The 24,195-nt window shown below is 43.5% G+C and overlaps 3 protein-coding genes across 3 annotated transcripts; 1 reads left to right on the plus strand and 2 right to left on the minus strand.

Moving 5' to 3' along the window:
• Window positions 1-888: 888 nt before the first annotated feature.
• On the minus strand, window positions 889-5,717 carry LOC106564561 (ATPase GET3). The gene is made up of 7 exons (XM_014130698.3): window positions 5,541-5,717; window positions 4,660-4,807; window positions 4,073-4,221; window positions 2,041-2,191; window positions 1,765-1,872; window positions 1,327-1,524; window positions 889-1,220 (listed from the first exon to the last, which is right to left on the minus strand). Exons 1-7 carry the CDS (start codon window positions 5,681-5,683, stop codon window positions 1,092-1,094), a joined length of 1,026 nt encoding a protein of 341 aa, XP_013986173.1. The 5' UTR covers window positions 5,684-5,717; the 3' UTR covers window positions 889-1,091.
• Window positions 5,718-8,298: 2,581 nt separating this feature from the next.
• On the minus strand, window positions 8,299-11,789 carry LOC106564562 (protein N-terminal asparagine amidohydrolase). The gene is made up of 10 exons (XM_045691117.2): window positions 11,441-11,789; window positions 11,146-11,248; window positions 10,923-10,988; window positions 10,718-10,829; window positions 10,548-10,621; window positions 10,386-10,439; window positions 9,675-9,728; window positions 9,493-9,590; window positions 9,067-9,180; window positions 8,299-8,858 (listed from the first exon to the last, which is right to left on the minus strand). Exons 1-10 carry the CDS (start codon window positions 11,519-11,521, stop codon window positions 8,688-8,690), a joined length of 927 nt encoding a protein of 308 aa, XP_045547073.1. The 5' UTR covers window positions 11,522-11,789; the 3' UTR covers window positions 8,299-8,687.
• A 60-nt stretch (window positions 11,790-11,849) lies between these two features.
• Window positions 11,850-24,167, plus strand: LOC106589454 (putative ATP-dependent RNA helicase DDX17). Its single transcript, XM_045691115.2, has 13 exons — window positions 11,850-12,154; window positions 12,524-12,683; window positions 12,782-12,878; window positions 15,627-15,760; window positions 16,049-16,114; window positions 17,123-17,264; window positions 17,536-17,696; window positions 17,993-18,165; window positions 18,425-18,535; window positions 18,787-18,848; window positions 18,963-19,022; window positions 22,103-22,336; window positions 22,825-24,167. Exons 1-13 carry the CDS (start codon window positions 12,099-12,101, stop codon window positions 23,346-23,348), a joined length of 1,980 nt encoding a protein of 659 aa, XP_045547071.2. The 5' UTR covers window positions 11,850-12,098; the 3' UTR covers window positions 23,349-24,167.
• Window positions 24,168-24,195: the final 28 nt, after the last annotated feature.

The raw sequence follows: 24,195 nt of genomic DNA on the forward strand, positions 1-24,195 counted from the left end.
CCAAGAACTGAACTAAAATGTAGGTGGGGACATGCTATTTACACCATAAACACGTGGTGCGTGAGAACAACATTTTGGACAGTATGTCCATGCCATTATTACTCAAGTATTCAAAATGCCCTTCTAAGGCTGGTCAGTGGACTGATGGGATTGGTACGAAAAGAATATAACATGATCTGAAAACCTTTACCCTTCCCTCTAGGCCTATATCCCTCTTCATAATGACTATTCACTCTGGGGTAGTAAGTCTTCACCCTGCATCACACACCCACCTTCATCCAAAACAGACAACTTTCCCACCACTCATATTATTCTCCATTCCCACAATGGAGGGCATTAAGTCAGAATGTGCATCCAAAATGGCAACCTGTTCCCTATATAGAGTGCACTACTTTTGACCAGGGCCCTGGTCAAAACTTGTGACAATGCACTATACAGGGAATAGGGTGCCATTTCAGACGCAAACCAAACAGATACAGTGTAATTAAATCACACGGTAAAAACCAAAGATGCAGTCGATCGTCTCAAAGCTGTTTTATACTGAAAAACACAGCAGCGGCACCAGACACCAAACTCAGCCATTAAGGATAGTTTCACTTGTACATTACTGAGGCTGGAATATGGAAGGAAAGAGAGGATTGAGGGAGGCAGAAGGAGAGGAGAAAGGGAGGGGGGGGGGCCTTGAGTGTTCCTCTGGGAAAAGTTAAATGCTTTAGGAATAGTTCATCTTTTCCTGGTGAGATATAATGGAGAGAATGGTATAGATAGAATGATAGAGAAAAGTGAGAGAAGAGCGAGATAAATCACATGTGGATCCTCCTTTCTCTTTTAGACTGTAGGCCTACAACAGGAGCAGGTGGTTGTGTGTCCTTGTGTTCTGTGTTGTCCGCCCCCTGTGTGTGTGTGTGTGTGTGTGTGTGTGTGTGTGTGTGTGTGTGTGTGTGTGTGTGGTTCTTGCTGTAGTGGTTTAGGTTCCTGAAGGTGAAGAGGATGGGGATGTTCTTGCTGGGTTGCTGTAATGCAGGAGTGAGGCTGGGGTCAAGGGGGACGGAGATGGTGAGTTCAGACTGCGACTGGGAGTCAGAGGTCAATCACTTGGTAGGGGGGATGTAGGGCTCCAGGAGTTGCATTGAGAAGGTGTTCACTTTTTCGGCTCCCCGTACCTCGTGGGGCAGCAGCGGTAACTTGATTATGTGGAAATCTTCATATAGATCCTCCATCTGGGACAGAATAAAGGTTAGGGGTTAGGACACCATTGTAGGGGGCAGAGCACGTGGTGACAGACAACTGCCATTGACAACATGAAGACTACTAGCCGTGCTTTACCTGGTCCAGGTACTTGGACTGGATCTTGTGGCGGGCCTCGCACATCTTGCATGGCCGGTCTGAGTCGGGGAACACCAGCTGGTTGACGATAATGTTGTGCGTGTCGATGCGACACTTAGCCAGCTCCTGGATCAGCCGCTCCGTCTCGTACAAGGACAGGAACTCGGCGATGCACACACAGATAAACGTTGTTTGTTCCTATGAGGGAGTGTGGGGAGGGGCGGAGAGAGGCGTCAAACAAGTAGAGACATATTCACTATATGGACTCCAAAAACTGTAATTAACACACAATACTCAAATAACTCCACATAGTGAAGTAGAGTGGTTATCAATCAAATGAACATAATGCAGGTGTATATACACTGCACACACCACAATGTTTTCCTAGAGCGAAGATGTTAGGAGATTGTTAAGGAGATCGGTGTTGGTCTGACTTACAGGGTCTTTGAACTGCTCACTGACAGAGCGGATGACTGGTAGGGTCTCCTCCAGCTTAGAGGCCAGCTGGTCCGCGTTCATGTCTCCCAGACCCAGCATGTTACACATCTACGGGGGAGAAAGAGTGAGCGAGAACTAGAGAGAAGGATCATGTACAAGTGGCAACAATAAGAGAACTGATGCTACCGACACAGACAGCAACTCTGATCAATAAAAACAGAGCAACTAGAGCTTCATGCTTAACACGGAAATAAAACAACAGTCAGTAGGCCTTACCTGTGAGATGAAGGGGCTGATCTGGTTCTTGATCTGCATGAGTCGTCCCAGGCCTCTCTCCACTATGGTGGGGAAGTTGAGCAGACGTAGCGTGTGGCCAGTGGGGGCAGTGTCGAACACCACCACAGAGAAGTTCATGCCTTTCACTAACCTGAATGGAGAGGAAAAGAGTATGACTGAGGAACACTGTGGAGTTTGTCAATATAACCTTATCAACCCTCTAGTTTCTAAGCTGTGGGCGGGGGGGGGGTTCTACTAAGCTGACACATAGATTTGTTTTAAGATGGTCACACCAAGGATCATTTAGCTATTTGATTAGGAATTTTAAGACCCCTTAAGGCAGGGTTTCCCAAACAGTTTTGTTTTTTTGCCCTAGAACTACACAACTGATTCAAATAATCAACTAATCATCAAGCTTTGAATCAGCTGTGTAGTGTTAGGGTAAAAACCACAACGTGCACGAGTTGGGGAAACCCTGCCTTAAGGGGTCTTAAAATTCCTAATCAAATAGCTAAATGATCCTTGGTGTGACCATCTTAAAACAAATCTATATGTTAGCTTAGTAGAACCCCCCTCCCCCCAGCTTAGAAACTAAACTGGTGCATCAAAGCTGGGACCAAGAGACTGAAAAACAGCTTCTACCTCAAGGACATCAGACTGTTAAACAGCCATCACTAACATTGAGTGGCTGCTACCAACATACTGAGTGAAATCTCTAGCCACTTTAATAAATTCGATGTAATAAATGTATCACTAGTCACTTTAAACAATGCCACTTTATATAATGATTACATACCCTACATTACTCATCTATATACTGTACTCTATAACATCTACTGCATCTTGCCTATGCCACATGGTCATCGCTCATCCATATATTTGTATGTACATATTCTTATTCATCCCTTTACACTTGTGTGTATGAGGTAGTTGTTGTGAAATTGTTCGATTACTTGTTAGATATTACTGCACTGTCGGAACTAGAAGCACAAGGATTTCGCTACACTCGCATTAACATCTGCTAACCATGTGTATGTGACCAATAAAATTAGATTTAGGAAACACTGCCTTAAGGTATCAAAAAAAATATAAATACAAAAAAGATTTGATGAAACATTGAATTTGGCATTACTGCTATTAAACACATTGAATAAAGATCATTTTTTTGACTATACTAAGGAAGTTGGTTCTGAAGTGTATGTCCTATATCTGAGAGATATAAGAGAGATCTATTTTTATTTTAGGAAATAAACTATTTTTTTAAAATCCCGTACAGGGGACCTTCATACAAGTCTTGTGAGCGTCCTAGAGACATGTATGTGTTTGTGAGCAGCTCACCTTTCTACACAGTGGTCATATTAGTGTGTAGCCCAAACGGTTTGGACGCTACAGGCAGAAGAGGCAGTAACGACTTCAGATGAGTCCAGTGATACTTGTGGGGGTCGTAGAGCTAAATGGAGAACACCATCGTGTTCGTGAGACTCTCTTGTAGGCCAAACCGTTTGGACACTACAGACATATTCGTGAGAAGACCGACTTTCGGGATGTGTAATGGTCTGACTAACACCGCTCTAGCTCTGCCACCGCAAGTGCGGAAGGGCAATATCAGCAGATGCGGTGGATTGAGACTCAGCCCATGCAAAAAAAACATCTTTCATTTAAAACGGATGGATTTTGATGGGGATTTTTTGAAGTATGGCCGTGGAAATCGTAGGAAAAGGGTTAATTAAGCTAACCCAGACGTATGAATTTGATTCGGATGACAATAAAGCCCAATAATAGCAGCCCATCTAATTTCTACCACCACAAGTACAGACCAACAGCAACACTATCATCCATGGATATGGTGCATTCTATCACAGAAACTGAACATAACCAATGATTGACTGAATTTAAAGAACTTTAAAAACCACTCAAAGCATAATGTGTATCGATAACTGTGTGGAGAGCCATTAAGTGTTGACTTCATGACCTCTGTGTGTGTGTGTCTCCGTACCTCATGACCTCTGTGTGTGTGTGTGTGTCTCCGTACCTCATGACCTCTGCGTAGCTCATGGCCTCGTCGATGCCAGGGAAGGCGCTCATGGCCTCCTGCATCATCTTCTTGCCCATACTCAGCATGTTGTCCTCTTCAAAGAATTCATCTGGGAGCTCCGCCACACCCAGGCTGGGATCAATCTCCTGCAGGAGCGCACACACACACACACACACACACAACACAGACAGAGGTCAGGGCAAGACACAGGAGGAAAGAGAAAATCTCCATCTTAGGGAAAAACAGGCTTTGCTTGCAGGATTTGTTTTTAATACTGATGGCTAGATTGTCTATTTCTATTGTGTATGTGAAACACAAACTATTGTGCGAATCAAGAGTTTACAGTCTTGCTTGTGTCATTCTCCAACAAAGCTTGCTGAATGTCACCCTCAAGTCAACATAAGCTCCTAAATCGACTTCTATGAATATATTGATGGTGAGGAGGTAGTCTGACAAACCAGCTCTTTGCCTCTACTCATTCTCAGAACCTAGTAAGAGAGTGCATACTGCAGAGAGCACATCACCAGTCTGTAGTGTAGACAGAAACAACTGGGGCAAAGAGACTAGGTCTAATGCTGACATACCATAGCAAAGAGGTTCTCGTAGCCCTTGACTTTTGTGGGCACCTTTGAGAACTTCTGGTCAAAGGCATCTGAGATGTTGTGGGCCGGGTCAGTGGAGATGATGAGCACACTGTCGCGCACCGCAGCCAGCTGTACAGCCAGACTGCAGCTGTGGTGGCAAAGGACAGACGGATACATTAGCACACATAGATAGAAATGTCATGAGCACAGACAGACAGATATGACCACAGACATGAAGACTAATAGGATGACACATGAGCACAGACAAACAAGACAGACAGTTACCTTTTTCAACCCTTCAGTTAGAAACATTGTTTACGTATGTATACATTACTACATTGGAAACATGATGTCTTCTCAATTAAATAAAAATCAGCTTCACATGAAACTGACAAATTTAACCACCGAATTTTGAAATTGGTGTTTGAAAGTGATGGTCCATGTTGAGCTGATGGTAGTGTCTAGCTAAATATAGTTAGCTAGATAACGTTAGATAGACAGTTGAGTTTGCTAACAATGTAAAAGATTGTTCAGAACTCTGTAAAACTCGCTGGATTGCTAGCTAACGTAGTAAGTAATGACAGTCTTATGAATTTGACAGCTAGCTAACTAGTTAGCTACAGTTGCTAGCTGGCTAGCTATTGTTGTCATTTTAGCTTACCAGATAAATAGCTAACGTTAGATCACTGTTTCCCACTGAAATAAGAGCTACGCTGATGGTAAATGACTGTCAATAAAGAGACATTAATTGAACGTCGGGCTAGCGGTATTGAACAAGCTACGCTAGCTAGCTAGATATCTATACTTGGCTAGGGCTAGGCCATTCATTTTGCTAGTGACGTTAGCTAATAGTGACAAAGCACTATTTTGCATCAACCTACCTGCATGTTGTTTTGCCAACGCCACCTTTGCCTCCAACAAATATCCATTTCAGAGATTTCTGCTCTATAATGTTTTTCAATGTTGGTTCTAAAGGCTCCACATCGGGTGCATCTTCAAATTCTTCTTCCAACGAAGCTGCCATCGTGTGTGTACAGGTCAGAAAATGGGATGTACCAAATAATAAAAACAGCTGGGTAAAAAAAAAAAGCGACCCTCTTTTGGGCTATACCAAGGCTAAATAGTTTAGCGATCAAAATGTAAACATATTTTCAGCAAACAATCTAATCAAAAACCAAATTAAAAACACTCAATTTATAAGAAACAATAAAACAATGGATGGATATTGAGCAAGAAAGACACAGGAGGCCCATCTATTATGAATTGTTTTTAATCCACATCAGGAATAACAGTAAGAGGATACATTATAAGACATACAGCTGACTGGCCATGGGGTAGTTCTGACAAATGCTTGAAAAGCTGGTCCATCTTTAGCCCAGTCTAAATTGTTAGCTTTTTTTTGTTTCACTGAATTACCATTATTTGGCTGGGGTCCTCAAAGGGAAAACATGGGCCATGTGTGGACTTTGAGGAAAATGAGCGGGTATGTCTTTCAAATTCAAAAGACATAAAATACATAAACATGGAATAATAATGAAAATAATAAAATGTTTTAATATATTTATCTTTTTAAAATCTTCTGAATTTATAATAGACTAGACGCTGTGTTGCATATTGGGGCAATGTGTGGGCTGTACCTTGCTCAAGGTCACATAGAAATGTTTCACATTGTCGGTTTGGGGATTCGAATCAGCGACCTTTCGGTAACTGTCACAACACTCTAACCTTTAGGCTACTTGCCTTTCGCAATGCGGATTACACATTGGCCCTAAAACAAAGAAAAGGGGAATGGGGAAATCTTAAATTGCACCACCATCTAACACTGCACCTATACACTATCCCCCCAAATCCACCACCCCATCCCACTACTTTGGCCCTGAACGATCCTAAACCAGACCGTCGGCCTGGAAGGATGGAACCCCTTCTCTCAAAACTTCCTGTAGATCTTCTGCACTAAAATCTCTCACACCCAAATATTTCTCTGCTGCAACTACCACATATATCTTCTGTGATTTCCACTTCATCAGTGCAGTTGATCACCATGGCTATAAACACAAGACATCCAACCTTACTAAAACTCATTACATAGTCAAAAAAGTGAATTGTTAATACAGTAGTTTCCTTAAGATGGTTCATCATGGTAATGTCTTTGGTGGCCATAAAAAGTTTCAAGTTGATTGGCCACTGTGAAATGAATTTACAAAGGAAAATGTGTCCATTGATAAAGATTGATTTATCAATAACTCAGCCATCTTTTAACCAATCCCTTAGATTTTCTCAAACTAAGTTAAGAGACATGCCACATACCCATGTTATTTGAACTTCTGGTTCATGTGAATACGTTTTTCAAAGGCTTTCAAAAATGTTCAATATTGAGGAAAAATCGATCCTGACAGACCTTAGTCATTGATGCAAATTTGAGTCATGGATACATGAAGTGTTTGAAAGTAGGCGTTACTAAATAATTAGGAGGATCAACATAAGTGAGTGTATAAAAACCTAACAGCTAATTGGCCAGATTGGTTGCCACTCGAGACCTTTTTGTGTGGATGTTTTCTGCTTCCTTGTAACATTTTAGCTAAGCCTAACCATTTCCCCAACCTTAACCTCATTCTCCTAACCTGCCATGTTAATTATCCTAACCGGCTACGTTTATTCTCCTAACCTGCCTAGCTAAAATGTTACAAGGAAGTAGCAAGCAGCCACTGTTCTGAGGGCAAAAGGTGGTGAAACAACATTAGGAAGGTGTTCTTAATGTTTTGTCCACTAAGGGTATTTCTACAGCTACTGGATAACATGACTACACCAGATAATAGCATAGTAGGACTCAGATGAACATTGTGCAATCCAACAGACCACGTGGGTGCAGACATTCGCCAACTCAAGAATTAAAACATCCCAACAACAATCATCAGTAATAAAAATAGCATTTGTCCCAAATTGTACCCCATTCCCTACATACTGCACTACTTTTGACCAGAGCCCTATGACTGCACTAAATAGGGAAAAGGGTGCCATTTGGGACAAATCCATAGAGCTCCGCCGGTCCAGTCTTCGCTGGGGCTAGCCAGTCAAGTCAGGTAAACTAAATCAAATGTTTATTTTTAAGGCAATTTCAGCAGAAATGTTGCAGTTGGGGAGGTTCAAGTCCCATGGTAGAATGATGATTTATTGAGAAAGATGGGTTGATCTGTGGCTGTCAGAAGGGTGGAATTTATGAGTGTTGAAGTAAGTATATACAGAAATGTACAGGGCAAATGTTTGATGTCCTCCAATCAGGAGTGAGGGTGGGATGTGATTATTGTATGTTTTGCTTTTCGTTATTTATGCTTTGTGGTTTGGCTTCATGCCGTGAGCGCTGAGTGTGCTGGTCCTGGTATTTATGGGTGCACTCTCTTTCATGCCTGCCCGCGAGTCGGGCTTGGTTTTTCCCGCCCTTGGAGAATCCCTTTGGGCCGGGGTCTTGCCTTGTTAGCCCCTCGGGGAGGGTGGGGGCGAGCGCACCCTCTGACCAGAGCACCCACTGACCAGAGCACTCTCTGTGGGAGCGGACATTTGTATTGACTGTATTGTTGATTTAAAATAACACATACAAAAACTCTGGTAAACTATGAGAAAGACAGTCCATAGATACAGCACTGGGGTTCAATCCAGATAGCTCTGTACTGTACATAGCTACCAAGGAAAAATCAAATCAAATTTTATTTATCACATGCACCGAATACAATTTTACCTTACTGTAAAATGCTTGCTTACAAGCCCTTAACCAACAATGCAGTTAAGAAAAATATTTACTAAATAAACAAAAGTAAAAAATAAAAGAGCAACAATAAAATAAAAATAAAGAGGCTATATACAGGGAGTGCTGGTACCAAGTCCAAAAAACAATAACAGATGTGACGCCCACAATGGCATAAAGAGGAGGGTCACAGTGTCTTGTCTTCCAGAAGTTAAGGAGTGATTTCATTTCCGGACAGATTCCAGGGAAAGTCAAAGTAATAGGGGGTTGGAGAAGAGTCTCAAGCCCTTTATGTCTGGTTAACGTTCTCCCAGTCCCCTTGCTCTGTTCTGCGGTAGTGCTGGGGCTGTCCTCCAGGGAAGACACTGTCTGAACTGGGGTGCTCCAGGAGGAACTGGATGGTGGACTTGATGTGCTGGACAAAGTGTGGTGGCTCAGCCGTAGGGGATGTGGATAGGTACTGGTTGGAGAAGAAAAAAAACAGGGGAGTAACATATCACAGTGTGTATACTGATAACATACTATGCAACATTCATTGTATCACTGTTGACAGAAACAGGGACTATAACACATTAGAGGTTGTCAAGAAGGTTTTAAAGGGACATACAACTAAAGTTCTAGTGATTGTGGGATCAATATTAGTAATGTATCATTTTCTTACACCTTACCTTTAAGATGGTGTCATCGTCTTGCGACAGCCAGAAGGAAATATCCAGATTCGGGGACCACTTACATGGGCCTATCTTCACAACTCCTTTGTTCGAGTCATATATATCAGCCATCTGTGGAGATATATAACATTGTAATTATGACTGTCTGATGAAGTGTAGTTAGCAACTCACACAGGGTTCTATCCAGACAATCCACAAGCCATTCAATGTGTCATCTTTGATCTTTCTTTATATCAATCCTTCATGTAGTGTCAGAGATGAAGTGCAAGAGCATAGACAATATATCAGTAGACAGGAATTCTAGTTCTACTTGACGTCCAAATTAGAGCAGGCCCCAGCTAAAATTGCTGACAAATTTGCCAATCTGATGCATAGCGGCTCTATGACATCAACCTATTTAAGGTTCTATGCGCAAGTCTCTACCTGGCCCCCAGTGAATGTCCGTGCTGATCGCAGCTCCTCTGCGGGTCCTTTGTGAGGGAACGAGGCGGGGAACACCTCCCCCGTTTTAATATTTATACCTGCAGACACACAGTCAATGCCATACTATAAACTGTGTGCTACAAAAAGGTGAATTGATTTGCAGTGTAGATACAGTACAGTACCTATGCCATGCACACCCGGTCTGTGCGCTCCGTCCACTAAGACGTCATTCATCTCTGCAAATGGAAAAAAGAGAAAGAGCCTTGAGATAGGTAAGGGAGTTTTTCCTAGGGAGTTTTTCCTAGCCACCGTGCTTCTTTCACATGCATTGCTTGCTGTTTGGGGTTTTAGGCTGGGTTTCTGTACAGCACTTTGAGATATCAGCTGATGTACGAAGGGCTATATAAATAAATTTGATTTGATTTAGGGGCAGAGTCAGATATATAGAGAGTTGGCCCAATAAAGGTTTCTGTCTGAATGTTCTGAGAGCGCACACTTCCTCCTCCATAGCTGTTGCTAAGTGATAATTGACACTTCCGCGTTGTGCTGTTAATTTTGGATCGTTTTCAAAACCTATGAAGATGTCCACTGAAAGAAGATATGCAATTTGTGGACACCAACACAGTACAGACTTGGATACACCCCGAATGCAAATCAATAAAAACATTAAATTCGCTCTCCTGCTTTGCTTGTTTACAGGGGGTCGTTTCATAGTGAATTGTCGGAGACGCTCTCGTGTTGTTACATCACCAAAACGTCAAGAATAAAGGCGCTAACATGGCAGCCGTTCGAACATGGCCCCCGTGCTAACATGGCAGCCAAACTCTCTACATGTATAGCTCTGGGTAGTATAAAGAAAAACAGGCTGAGAGAGAATATAACAGAGCGTAAACCTGTGATGCAGCAGGTCTCTAGGTGAATATCCTCTTTCTGTCTCTGGAAGGCCGCTGCAAAACACAATAGAAGGGTTGTAGTTTTTCTATGCAGCCTGATAATGGTGTTGCTACTATGGCAGTTGCATTCAAACAGGAGGGAAGAGAAGGAGATTTACGTACACAATAGGTTAAGGCTGAGTTTGTGGGATGTCTTTGACTCATCATCAAATCCTCCAACGAGGTGGAGCTCCAGCCTGAAGGAAAAGAAGCAAGGGGACAATTACGTGTGTGTGTGTGTGTGTGTGTGTGTGTGTGTGTGTGTGTGTGTGTGTGTGTGTGTTATCTCTTACCTGCCCTCCTTGGCAGGGTCCTTGCTCAAAGATGTGACTGCTTTCACGATGAGGGGAACCTCACTCCACGTGCTGGAGCCATCACAGTGAGCAAGGCAAGCAGCTCCACTTCCTACAAGATGGTACAAATGCAGACATTAAGAAGCTCATATCTTGATGCTATCATAGTATCTACAAACACACATTACATAGAGAACTGCAGTACCTGTGTGTCGCACCAGAACTAGGTGGCAGGTGGTTGCGTCATCAGAACCAAGGACAGCGACAGAGTCTGGGGAAACAGAGGGACACATTTCGTCATGGTCGTGGATACTGTGCAGAGGACTTTTAGCTACAATTTATCAGTGCAGAGGTAGCCTTTGGACGCAACAATATACTATGTTAAGCTATGCTGACCTATATTGATTTAACTATAGGTTTATACTCACTGTCCGCTGGTGTTGTGGCTGCAAACTCTCGTTGCTGTATGTATAGGAGGCACTTCGGGTCGACATCTACAACCGGCTTGGACCGAAATACTCGGGCGTTTTCCTATGGAATAAAATAATCAAATAAAATGTCAATATAGCATGAAGAGCAAGTGATATGTTACTTAATTGTGATTAATTCCAACAAGGACAACTTGCTTACGACATGACAGCTGCTAGTTTGCTTTGCTCACCTGTAAATAAAGGTTAAATAAAATAAATACAAATAGTTTGCTTGGCTAACTAGTCAACTCACCTGCAAATGCGGATATCTGGCGAACAAATCGACTGTCGAACCTGGTCGTTCGATTCTTCTATTTTGTATTAGCAAAGGCATTTCTTTCTACAATATAAATCTACCTAATATAATGTCATATTTATCTTCATGAAACATGAAAACTAGACCTATTACACAAGACAGACGGTTAGCTAGCTTGCACTTCCTAGATCCATTTTCTTCTTCTTTGGTAAGCTTTCTCCTCAAGAACGTCACTCACTGTCACAAGATGTATTACTGCCACCAACTGTACACATGTATTATTAGGGCATGAACGCTATAAAATGTAAATGTAGGCTACGCCGAATTCTCCATTTGCTCTACGCTCCTTTGACATGAAACGTGCATGTTGTTTATGTGGGGTTACGATCCAAAACCTTACGTCCACAGGGAGGGAGTGACTGGGGGAGTTGACGTGACGTGTGTGAAGCAGCAGCAACTGCAAAACAAAATTCTGTTTTGGCTTGTTCAAGAACTTCAGGGCTCGTCGTACGTTTTAAGTTGTGTTTGTAAGCAAGTGTTTAACTTTATTGCACTTTCCTTGTAACATAAGCTATTTTAACGGAATTGTAGTATCGAGACTGCACAACACCGTGCAACTCTTAAATATTTCTACAAGCAAGAATTTATTGACAACATGAGGGGGAGTTCGTCGTATGGAGACCGAGATAGAGACCGTGGACGAGACAGAGGGTAAGCAGATATTTTCTGCAGCATGTGAAATATAGTTATAGCCACGTAGGAAATCTGTCAAACATGTGTTTTTTATATGATACGGGGATATATTGGAATATTGTTAGTTGTTTCAACGAACATCAATCTTGCTGAATGTCTACGTGCACGGGCGTGTCTCAGACATGTTGCACGCGCCCTGTTCGTGTACGATAAATAACTCTACTTGCTTGCTACAGAGATATAGGCGGTGCCCCACCCAGGGAAAATTGCACTTACTGCAAATAGATTAAAATAGCCAGGAACCTATTTAGGGTCTATGTTGCAGTGTTACTAATCATGGCTCGTTCATCCCCTTTTTCATCACTCCTCTCGCTGCATGTTCTATAGGCCTCGGTTTGGGTCCAGTAGCTGGGGTGGCCCTCCCCCTATGAAGAAGTTTGGGAACCCTGGAGAACGCCTTCGCAAGAAGAAGTGGGATCTGGACGAGCTGCCCAAGTTTGAGAAGAACTTCTACAACGAGCACCCAGAGCTCCAGCGCATGACTCCGGTACACACACAAACACAATATATAAACATGTTCTTAGAAGGATGCTATCCATAGTGTGTCTATTGAGCCTGTTGATTCTCTGTTGTCTGTGTCTGCAGTATGACATAGATGAGTTCCGCAGGAGGAAGGAGATCACAGTCAGCGGTACTGGCTGCCCCAGGGCCATCACCAGCTTCCACCAAGCACAGTTTCCCCGTAAGTAGACAACAGTAGATACCAGTTGACAATTGTTGAACCTATATTATAGCCTGTCCCTTCACCTGTCAGCAGTCATGATGGTAAAGAGAGGAGAATAGGAAGTTCAACCCATTTTAACCTCTCTTGGGGACGGTTCACACTATTCAACAGCCAGTGAAAAATCAGAGCACCACATTCAAAACCACAAAATGTCATAATTCAAAGTTCTCAAACATACAACTATTTTACACCATTTTAAAGATACACGTCTCCTTAATGTAACCACATTTTCCGATTTCAAAAAGGCTTTACGGCGAAAGCATAAAGTTAGATTATGTTAGGACAGTTCCAACACAAGAAAAACCACACAGCCATTTTCCTAGCAAGGACAGGCATCACAAAAACCAGAAAACCAGCTAAAATTATGCACTAACCTTTGACGATCTAAATCAGATGACACTCCTAGGACATCATGTTACACAATACATGCATTTTTTGTTCGATCAAGTTGATATTTATATCCAAAAACAGCCTTTTACATTGGCTTGTGATGTTCAGAAAATATTTTGCCTCCAATACTGCCAGTGAATCAGCACTACAATTTACAAAAATACTCATCATAAACGTTGATAAAATATTAAATTGTTATTCAAAGAATTATAGATGAACATCTCCTTTATGCAACTGCTGTGACAGATTTCAAGAAAGCTTCACGGGGAAAGCACACTTTGCAATAATCTGAGTACTGCGCTCAGAAAAAGACATCAAGCAATACAGATACCCGCCATTTTGGAGTCATCTAAAATCTTAAATAGCGTTAGAAATATTCACTTACCTTTGATGATCTTTATCAGAAGGCACTTCCAGGAATCCCAGGTCCACAATAAATGTTGTTTTGTTCGATAAAGTCCATCATTTATGTCCAAATAGCTCCTTGTTGTTTGCGCGTTCAGTAAGCTACACCAAGTGTAGGAAGCGCGGCCAAAATGTCACGACGAAAAGTCCAAAAAAGTTATATTTACGTTCGTTGAAACATGTCAAACATTGTATAGCATCAATCTTTAGGGCCTTTTTAATTTAGATCTTCAATAATATTACAACCGGACGATTCCAATGTCTTGAAAAACGTTTTGGAACACAGCTATCCCTCACGTGAATGCGTGCCAATGAACTCATGTGCTTTCCTGAGTCAACAACTTCTAACTTCATTTGTTGGCTCTCTGTTCACCATAGACGCCTCAAACAACTTTCTAAAGACTGTTGACATCTAGTGGAAGCCTTAGGAAGTGCAACATGAACCCTAAGTCACTGTGTGTTCGATAGGCAATGACTTGAAAGGACTACAAGCACCAGATTTCCCACTTCCTGGTTATATTTGTCTCAGGTTTTTGCCTGCCATATCAGTTCTGTTATACTCACAGACATCATTCAAACAGTTTTAGAAACTTCAGAGAGTTTTCTATCCAAATCTACTAATAATATGCATCTTCTAGTTCCTGGGCCCGAGTAGTAGGCTGTTTAATTTGGGTACATTTTTCATCCGGCTGTGAAAATACTGCCCCCTACCAAAGAGAGGTTAAAGAGTTCTTGGAACACAGCCCAAGCTTACAAAACACTAACCCCATAGGCTATTGGGAAGGGGGGGGGGGGGGGGGTCATGGGCCACATTATTGGGTAAAAAAACAAAAAACACTCCAGGCCACTCTTGAACGTCAAACTAAATACATACCGTAATTTCTGGACTATAAGCCGCAACTTTTTTCCCACGCTTTGAACCTCGCTGCTTAAACAATGACGCGGCTAATATATGGATTTTTTCCCGCTTTCAATTTTTTTTCAAAAAAAAAACACATTCTGTGACGTGCTCAGTTCTTTGGCGGCATGAAGCTTTCATTAGACCAATGAAATTGCCGAACGGGTTAAGGTCAAACAACTTTTTTGTTTACTCTTTAGATTAAATCGAGCGCTCTCAAACTTCCCATCATTCTGATTACGGTAGTCATTTTGTCACCCTCATCATGGCAAAGACACGGAGAAATGCATATGATGCAGCTTTCAAGTTGAAGGCGATTGATCTGGCTGTTGGAAAAGGAAATAGAGCTGCTGCACGGGAGCTTGGTCTTAATGAGTCGATGATAAGACGTTGGAAACAGCAGCGCGAGGAATTGATTCAGTGCAAAAAGACAACTAAAGCTTACTGCTAATTTTACATTTTTTGTTACAAGCCGTGTTTCGTTAAAGCCTATTTATTTTTGTTACAAGCCGTGTTTCGTTAAAGCCTATTTATTTTTGTTACAAGCCGTGTTTCGTTAAAGCCTATTTATTTTTGTTACAAGCCGTGTTTCGTTAAAGCCTATTTATTTTTGTTACAAGCCGTGTTTCGTTAAAGCCTATTTATTTTTGTTACAAGCCGTGTTTCGTTAAAGCTTATTTATTTTTGTTACAAGCCGTGTTTCGTTAAAGCCTGTGTAAAGTTCATTTGTTTCAATGTACCGGTAGGCACCTGCGGCTTATAGACATGTGCGACTTATTTATGTCAAAAATAATATTTATTTTTAAATTCAGTGGGTGCGGCTTATATTCAGGGGCGCTCAATAGTCCGGAAATTACGGTAGTATGTTGAAATTATAATGGCCTGCAAATTGATTTTGACAAATCGATCAACAAGAAATCAGTGCGGCTCTCCGTTGAATTTCAAAAGCCAAAAACTTTGCCCACCCCTGGCTATAGGTAACTATTCCTTTAATTGTTTATCTTTGCTGACAGAGTATGTAATGGATGTGCTACTGAGTCAGGACTTCAAGGAGCCCACATCCATCCAATCACAGGGCTTCCCTCTGGCCCTGAGTGGCAGGGACATGGTGGGCATCGCTCAGACCGGCTCCGGCAAGACCCTGGCAGTAAGGACGCTATGATAATCCAACAACACGCACAGTACCGACAGCTGCAACATCTCTGTCTTTCTTTCTGTCACACACACACACACACACACACACACACACACACACACACACACACACACACACACACACCAACAGCTGCAGTATAAAAACACAAACTCCCAGAGGAACATTGACAGCTGCAACACACAAAGACATATTGACACATGAGGACTAACGTCCCTGGACTGTCAGACTGGGACATATACCTCATGACCTCATTGTACTATTTGGCGCCTTTTCTTGCAGTATCTGCTTCCTGCCATTGTGCACATCAACCATCAGCCCTATCTAGAGAGGGGAGACGGACCTATTGTGAGTACACAACTGGAAACTGCACACTGTTGCTTATTCATATATTTCAGGTCTGTGAGACTAGAGTGTTTTGACCCTTTTCTATAGTGTACTTAACTCTGTTATATCATGTGTTATTAAAGGTTATATACTACCGTTCATTAAATAGTAACCGCAAAAGGCAGAGTTGCAAAGAAAAAGCCATATTTCAGACTGAAGATTAAGATTGGGGGAAAAGAACACAGACTCTGGACAGAGGAACTCTGCATAGAAGGCCAGCATCCTGGAGTCGCCTCTTCACTGTTGACGTTGAAACTGGTGTTTTGCGGGTACTATTTAATGAATCTGCCAGTTGAGGACTTGTGAGGCGTCTGTTTCTCAAACTAGACACTCTAATGTACTTCTACTCTTGCTCAGTTGTACACTGGGGCCGCCCACTCCCCTTTCTATTCTGGTTAGAGACAATCTGTGCTGTTCTGTGAACGGAGTAGTACACAGCGTTGTATGAGATCTTCAGTTTCTTGGCAATTTCTCGCATGGAATAGCCTTTCTTTTCTCCGAACAAGAATAGACGAGTTTCAGAAGAAAGGTCTTTGTTTCTGGCCATTTTGAGGCTGTAATGAAACCCACAAATGCTGATGCTCCAGATACTCAACTAGTCTAAGGGAGGCCAGTTTTATTGCTTCTTTAATCAGAACAACAATTTTCAGCTGTGCTAACATAATTGCAAAAGGGTTTTCTAATGATCAATTAGCCTTTTAAAATGATAAACTTGGATTGGCTAACACAACGTGCCATTGGAACACAGGAGTGATGGTTGCTGATAATGGGCCTCTGTACGCCTATGTAGATATTCCATAAAAATCCATTTCCAGCTACAATAGTCATTTACAACATTAACAATGTCTACACTGTATTTCTGATCAATTTGATGTTATTTTAATGGTTTTCGTTCAAAAACAAGGACATTTCTCAGTGACCCCAAACTTTTGAACGGTAGTGTATGTATTGATATCTCTCTCTCCTCAGTGCCTGGTCCTGGCCCCGACCAGAGAGTTGGCCCAGCAGGTGCAGCAGGTGGCTCATGATTATGGAAAGACCTCCCGCATCAAGAGTACCTGTGTCTATGGAGGAGCACCCAAGGGACCGCAGATACGTGACCTGGAGAGAGGTGAGGAGCTGCAGGTTGAATTAAATGCTGTTACAAGTTATTTACTTACTTATATTGTTTGTGCCTGCTACAGACAAGACCTCTCCACCTCTGATCTAAAACCTGATTGGCTCCCTGGCCCCAGCTTAGCTTAATTTTCTGCACTTCCCCTTCAGTTACTAGTTTTAAGATTGAAAAAGTTACAAGTATTGGAAGTAATCTTGCAATTGGTCTCTTCTGACGCATTTGCGTCTCTTGAAACTGTGACACTTTGCATCCTATGTCCATATAGGTACAGAGATCTGCATCGCCACCCCGGGGCGTCTCATAGACTTCCTGGAGGCAGGGAAGACCAACCTGCGGCGCTGCACCTACCTGGTGCTGGACGAAGCTGACCGCATGCTGGACATGGGCTTCGAACCACAGATACGCAAGATCGTGGACCAGATCCGGGTAAGTCAGGCACATGCTATACTTAGCAAATCGCACACACATCTCCTGGAATTAGGCAATTACTATGACTGTGTAATACATAGCCATTCATCGATTGTTGGGTAAGTAGATGGATACTACAGAGGGTGGTAGATCATCTCTGTCTATCTTATTTGTCTGTCCTATCTATCTTAATGACAATTGATATAATATCAATCCATCACAAATAACTAAATACTCATGTTATAGAATAGAGTAATCGTGTATTGTTTTCTGAGGAGGAATGTCCCCATTACTGTTCTCTCCCTGTGCCCCAGCCGGACCGCCAGACTCTGATGTGGAGTGCCACCTGGCCCAAGGACGTGCGTCAGCTGGCAGAGGACTTCCTGCGGGATTATGTCCAGATCAACGTAGGAGCTCTGGAGCTCAGCGCCAACCACAACATCCTGCAGATAGTAGACGTCTGCATGGAGAACGAGAAGGACAACAAGTTAGTGAGGCCATCCGCGAATGGAGAAGATCCATCTCTAGTTTTACATTCTGTTCATGTCTCCTTTCCTTAGTCATCGCTGATCTGGAAGGGATAAAAACCAATGTAGTTAAAAGTATTCAGTAGTCTTGGTTATGAAGGACAGGAACAGAGTGCAGGATGCTATCTTTTTGTAGCGTGAGAGAATATTAGTCTTGGGATTGCGGTGATTATGGGATGTTTTCCTAATATCTTTCCTGTGTCTTTTTGTTGATGTCAGGCTGCTCCAGCTGATGGAAGAGATCATGGCTGAGAAGGAGAACAAGACCATCATCTTTGTGGAGACAAAGAAGCGCTGTGACGAGCTCACCCGCAGGATGAGAAGAGATGGGTGAGACGGAGAGAGACTGAGGGAAAGCACGGACTGCCGAAATGGGTTTTAAGTCCTCTTTCAAAGCCACGATACTGACTATGCAAAACAAGAGCTAGTTGTGATTTCACATGGAGTGTGTTGGGCTTCTTACACAGATAAGAGTGTAGAGAAATCGTCTAACTGTTCGTACAACTGCCTTCCTTATCACGTCCTGTTCTGCTGTCTCGGCTGTCTGTCCCATGGCAACATTGTTGTGGTGTGTTTTCTAGGTGGCCAGCCATGTGTATCCATGGGGACAAGAGCCAGCCAGAGAGAGACTGGGTTCTGACAGGTACGTCACATTTCAACGGCCATGCTTTAGTCTGGCTTTGGTGAAATGTGTTCAGTTTTTTGTTTCCTTTTTCAGTCTTCTACCTAACATCTTTGATTTTGTCTGAACTTTCAGAATTCCGTAGCGGCAAAGCTCCTATCCTCATCGCCACTGATGTGGCGTCTCGTGGTCTGGGTATGTCTTCTCAACATTGAATACATACACTCACGTGTTCACACTTACACTCCTACATAGCACAACATACAGATTCAGAACGTATACACACTCTCCAACACACACAAACAAAACATTTTCAGAGAAAAATACACACAATTAATAAATGTGATTTTTTGTTGTTGCCTAATTTCCCATCCCGTTTTCCAGGTTTAAGATTTACAACGACAAAATCATACATTTGTCTGCAAGCATGTAATAGCGGTGTTATTGAACCTGTAAACAACAACGAAAAATCGGTCAGCAGTCTTTCTACAGCATGACCTCTGTCAATTACATTCTAAAGGAAAGTAGAAGCACCAGTAGCCTCACAATCCCCCAGGCTTTCAGCTCCACAACGTTTTACTGTCTGTTTCTTGTTACTGCAGTCCAAAACGTCCATCCACCGGGGCACTCTGGCACGCTGCCTAAATGGGGGTGTGATGGGGGGGCAAATGTCCCCATGCTCGCCCCAATACCCTCCTCTCATGTCTCCTTTATGATGTAACCCAAAACATGAAGGAAAACATCCCAAATATTCAGTATTATATGTTTGATTATACCTCAATATATGTTCACATCATTCATAGTACTATAGTTGTACTGTATTTTTTTCTATGGGTATTTTCTAGGTAGGGTGTGTTTTAGGATTATCTATAAGTGAAATCGACAGTCAGCTCTCCCCATGTCCACCCTGAAACTTGTACAGAAGTGCCCTATTCCACCTCCCTAACTAAATAGGTTAAACCTGGAACCTGAGAAGGGGAAGTAGACATGTTGGGTTTGCCAAGCTACCAATGACTGTGTCTTTGTTCTTTTTTCTCCCCCTCAGGGTTGTGCAGCACAAGGCAGCTCCAGCACATGCTGGTGTCAGACAGTACTGGGGCTGCCCTCAGTCACATTAGCAGCTAGCTAGTGGCTTGTCTAGTTATCAGAAGGATACACCCCCCCATTCTCCACCCCAAATAGACCCCCATCAATAAACTGAGGGTATATGATTATCTGGTTCCTAAACACCCCCATAGACCCCCATCATAGACTGAGGGTATGTGATTCCAGCGAGCTCTCCTTGGGATCAACCTGAGGTGCCTGTCTGTCTGTCCCTCCGTCCGTCCGTCCAAAAGGCAGACAGACAGGGAGAGTTAGGAGCTCGGCTGGATCGAGTCCTGATTGATTTGCGGAGGTCCTGTAACTCGGCGAGAGAGCAACAGAACCGGCCATTGGGCGGGGGGGGGGGTTAGCGGTTCTGCTCCTGTCCGACGTTGCTGGTGTATGCGAAGGGTGAGGGGGAAACGGGGGGCTCGTTTGGGCCCCCTCCTCTCTCCCTCCCCCCCAGCGCCTCCAAGCGAACCAGGGCTGATCAGGACAGGACAGGGGGTGACTGACTACCCTTGTAAAACAACTCTAAAGGGGTAAGTACCTCAACACCCCCTTTCCTACTACACCTTCCACGACCTCCCCAGTCGCATCAACTCATTCAGGTAGTTTCATCGATCCATATTGTAGTCAGTCACAGAAAGGTATTTGTTGAAGGAATTGTGTTGAACTCTATCCTCCAACATTTACTCCATCACATTTTCTCTTGGTGGAACCATATTAAGGTTTGTCAGGTTCTGTGAGTAGTAAAATGGCCTCCCTCTGTTACTATGGAAAACAGAGGGAAAAGGTCCAAGGAGATGTTTTGTTTTCGGACCAACCCAGCAGTGTTGTCAGAGCTTCTGTAATGAGAAACAGACTTTTTGTCCTTCTACTGTCATTTCAACATCCGAATTTAAAAGAAATATTCTTCTCATACCATTTCTCAGCAGAAAACATGTTACCATGGTAGAACTAAATGTTCTGAATGGTTCTACTATTATGTAAGTTTGCGTAAACTGGGCATTGGTGCAGGTCCAGACAGAGAATGTCACATCAACTGTACTGAATCCCTCCTAATGCTGAGTGGTTCTCTCGTCACATTCTGATGAGGTTTACCACTAAACCTCTAGGCCTCTCCAGTCAAGAGATTTTGACCCTAAACTGAATAACTTTCATAGGTTTTACTTCAAGAATTAAAACTTTTATTCTACTTCAATTTGGATAAATGTATAGTTATTATTCTGTTATTATTGGACAGGTAAGTGGTAATCAATATTAATTAGAATTGGAATTCTAAATAATCATCCACTTTTCTCTCATATCTTTGGCATTGTTTGAATACCATCTGTCTTCTTTCTCACTGTACAAAAATCCCTCAAACCCACACCTCTCCCTCCTAACCCCCCTCTCCCTCCAAACCATCCTCTCCCTCCTCTCTCATCTCTCCCTCCTCTCTCATCTCACCCTCCTCTCTCATCTCACCCTCCTCTCTCATCTCACCCTCCTCTTTCATCTCTCCCTCCTCTCCCTCCAAACCCTCCTCTCCCTCCGAACCGTCCTCACCCTCCTCTCTCATCTCACCCTCCTCTTTCATCTCTCCCTCCAAACCCTCCTCTCCCTCCAAACCCTCCTCTCCCTCCAAACCCTCCTCTCCCTCCTAACCCTCCTCTCCCTCCTCTCATCTCACCCTCGTCTTTCATCTCACCCTCCTCTCTTCCTCCTATCCCTCGTCACCCTCCTAACCCTCCTCTCCCTCCAAACCCTCCTCTCACTCTGTTCTCATCTCACCCTCCTCTTTCATCTCTCCCTCCAAACCCTCCTCTCCCTCCAAACCCTCCTCTCCCTCCAAACCCTCCTCTCCCTCCTAACCCTCCTCTCCCTCCTAACCCTCCTCTCCCTCCTAACCCTCCTCTCCCTCCTCACCCTCGTCTTTCATCTCACCCTCCTCTCTTCCTCCTATCCCTCGTCACCCTCCTAACCCTCCTCTCCCTCCAAACCCTCCTCTCACTCTGTTCTCATCTCACCCTCCTCTTTCATCTCACCCTCCAAACCATCCTCTCTTCCTCCTATCCCTCCTCTCCCTCCAAACCCTCACCCATCACCTTCCTCACCCATCACCTTCCTCTCCCATCACCTTCCTCTCCCATCACCTTCCTCTCCCATCACCTTCCTCTCCCACCTCTCAAAACCACTTTCCCCCAAAGACGTGGAGGATATCAAGTTTGTCATCAACTATGACTACCCCAACTCGTCTGAGGACTACGTGCACAGGATCGGCCGTACGGCCCGCAGCACCAACAAGGGCACGGCCTACACCTTCTTCACCCCGGGTAACCTGCGCCAGGCCAGGGACCTGGTCCGAGTTCTGGAGGAGGCCCGGCAGGCCATCAATCCCAAACTGCTGCAGTTGGTTAACTCTGGACATGGGGGAGGAGGGGGTGAGACTGGCTTGATTCACACTATAGGGTCAACCCGAACCATACTACAGCGAGGGGAAAAAAGTATTTGATCCCCTGCTGATTTTGTACGTTTGCCCACTGACAAAGAAATGATCAGTCTATAATTTTAATGGTAGGTTTATTTGAACAGTGAGAGATGGAATAACAACAAAAGAATCCATGTCAAAAATGTTATAAATTGATTTGCATCTTAATGAGGGAAATAAGTATTTGACCCCTCTGCAAAACATGACTTAGTACTTGGCAAAACTCTTGTTGGCAATCAGAGGTCAGATGTTTCTTGTAGTTGGCCACCAGGTTTGCACACACCTCAGGAGGGATTAATTCTATTCTATCACCTTTACCATCTCAAATCCAAACATAAACTACACGTTCTGTGTAACCAGTGATGTTTGACATTCTTAAACTAAAATATTTCAGCTTATATTATGACACTTTAATCCTCCAATGTGAATGTTCTTCTGCAGGTGGCAGGATGCGTTACCGTGGCGGCGGCTCCAGCGCCAACAACCCCAACATGATGTTCCAGGACGTGTGTGAGCGTCGCATGCGCTCCGCCAGCGGTGGCAACAAGCCAGACAGCCGCGGCAGCAGCTTTAGCCGGGACGGGCGCAGTGGCGGGGGTCGGGACGGAGATACTAGGTCCTCATCCTCTTCCTCCTACAGGGACCGAAGCAGGGTCAGCCGGGGGAGTTGCGGCTCCGGGGGGGCCGACCAGTACCAGAGCTATGGTGGTGGTGGTGGTACCCAGTACAGCTCCAGGGCTGGGGGGGCAGCTAATGGGGCCCCTAGGGGTAGTAGTGGTGGGGGCCAGAATCAGTCCAGTCAGCCCCAGGGTGTGTTCGGTCCAGCTCCTCCACCTCCAGCAGGTCCCAAGCCCCTCATGGCCCAGCTGATGGCCCCGCCACAGCCCCCTCTCATGGGCTTCATAGGGCAGCCTCCGTACTCCTTTGCTCCGCCGCCGCCTCCTACACCCCCACCCAGGAAGTAGAATTACTATACAGTCATGGTGCTTGGAATCCAAATCACCATGGTACTTCAAACCCTAGTGTTTATCAGTGTGTAACTGTAACGTTACTCCTCTGAAAGGGTGTTTAGAGTTGCCGTCATGCCCTTACCTACCTTGGTAAGAAGGCAAAAGTCAAGAGATTTGAGGAGGTAAGGGCTAACATATAGCTACATATTTTTGTACTTGTTTGTTTCGCGATGATTTTAACTACATCTGAAAATAATAGTACTCATGCATGATACACTTCTCGCTTTTCATGTGTTAAAGAGTAGTCCGTGCGTGGACAGAATATGGTATTCTGTGAATCTGAAGCTGTGACTCTGGTATTAATTGGCATGACAGGAGTTGATATTTGCGATTTACTCTAAATGGCGAGGTTCTCGTCCTTCAGTGAGTAACAAATGCTAAAATGTGATTTTTTGTTGTTGCCATGTAGAACTCCAGTGATTTTTGTCAGTCAGCTATGCTTTCTACTTCTCTTGGGGAAGTGAATGTTGCATTATATCATTCTCTATTATCCTATTCTTAATATGTATATTCATTTGATACTGCAGTCAGCTTTTTCTATATAAACTACATAAGCTGTATGGCTATGCCATTTTCTTCAGATTCATATTAGAACTATATCAGGACAATTTGGGAATGATAATCAGACACTTGTCATCATCCCATAAGTCAGCACATTGAGTGTTGCTTTGTGAATGTTTAATCAACATTTATTGGTAAGATGTAATTCATACTTATGTTCTTTTCTACATTGCTTTATTTTACAGGATTTCAATAAAGTTTCTGAAACCAAAATCCTTGTAATTGTTGTATGGAGTACAGG

This window comes from Salmo salar, chromosome 12, assembly GCF_965601325.2.
Source record: "Salmo salar chromosome 12, fSalSal1, whole genome shotgun sequence".
In the NCBI taxonomy this organism is placed as follows: Eukaryota; Metazoa; Chordata; class Actinopteri; order Salmoniformes; family Salmonidae; genus Salmo; species Salmo salar.

What these genes read in the sequence shown, in the direction of transcription:
- LOC106564561 (XM_014130698.3), bottom strand. Translation starts at nt 5,683, where the DNA reads ATGGCAGCTTCGTTGGAAGAAGAATTTGAAGATGCACCCGATGTGGAG. An exon ending in GTTGGCAAAACAACATGCAG is followed by an intron (nt 4,808 to 5,540) that starts GTAGGTTGATGC and finishes TTGCCACCACAG; the next exon opens with CTGCAGTCTGGCTGTACAGC. An exon ending in ACGAGAACCTCTTTGCTATG is followed by an intron (nt 4,222 to 4,659) that starts GTATGTCAGCAT and finishes GCGCTCCTGCAG; the next exon opens with GAGATTGATCCCAGCCTGGG.
- LOC106564562 (XM_045691117.2), bottom strand. Translation starts at nt 11,521, where the DNA reads ATGCCTTTGCTAATACAAAATAGAAGAATCGAACGACCAGGTTCGACA. An exon ending in AGCCACAACACCAGCGGACA is followed by an intron (nt 10,989 to 11,145) that starts GTGAGTATAAAC and finishes CTGTTTCCCCAG; the next exon opens with ACTCTGTCGCTGTCCTTGGT. An exon ending in GACCCTGCCAAGGAGGGCAG is followed by an intron (nt 10,622 to 10,717) that starts GTAAGAGATAAC and finishes CTTTTCCTTCAG; the next exon opens with GCTGGAGCTCCACCTCGTTG.
- LOC106589454 (XM_045691115.2), top strand. Translation starts at nt 12,099, where the DNA reads ATGAGGGGGAGTTCGTCGTATGGAGACCGAGATAGAGACCGTGGACGA. An exon ending in AGAGGGGAGACGGACCTATT is followed by an intron (nt 16,115 to 17,122) that starts GTGAGTACACAA and finishes CTCTCTCCTCAG; the next exon opens with TGCCTGGTCCTGGCCCCGAC. An exon ending in GAGAACGAGAAGGACAACAA is followed by an intron (nt 18,166 to 18,424) that starts GTTAGTGAGGCC and finishes TGTTGATGTCAG; the next exon opens with GCTGCTCCAGCTGATGGAAG.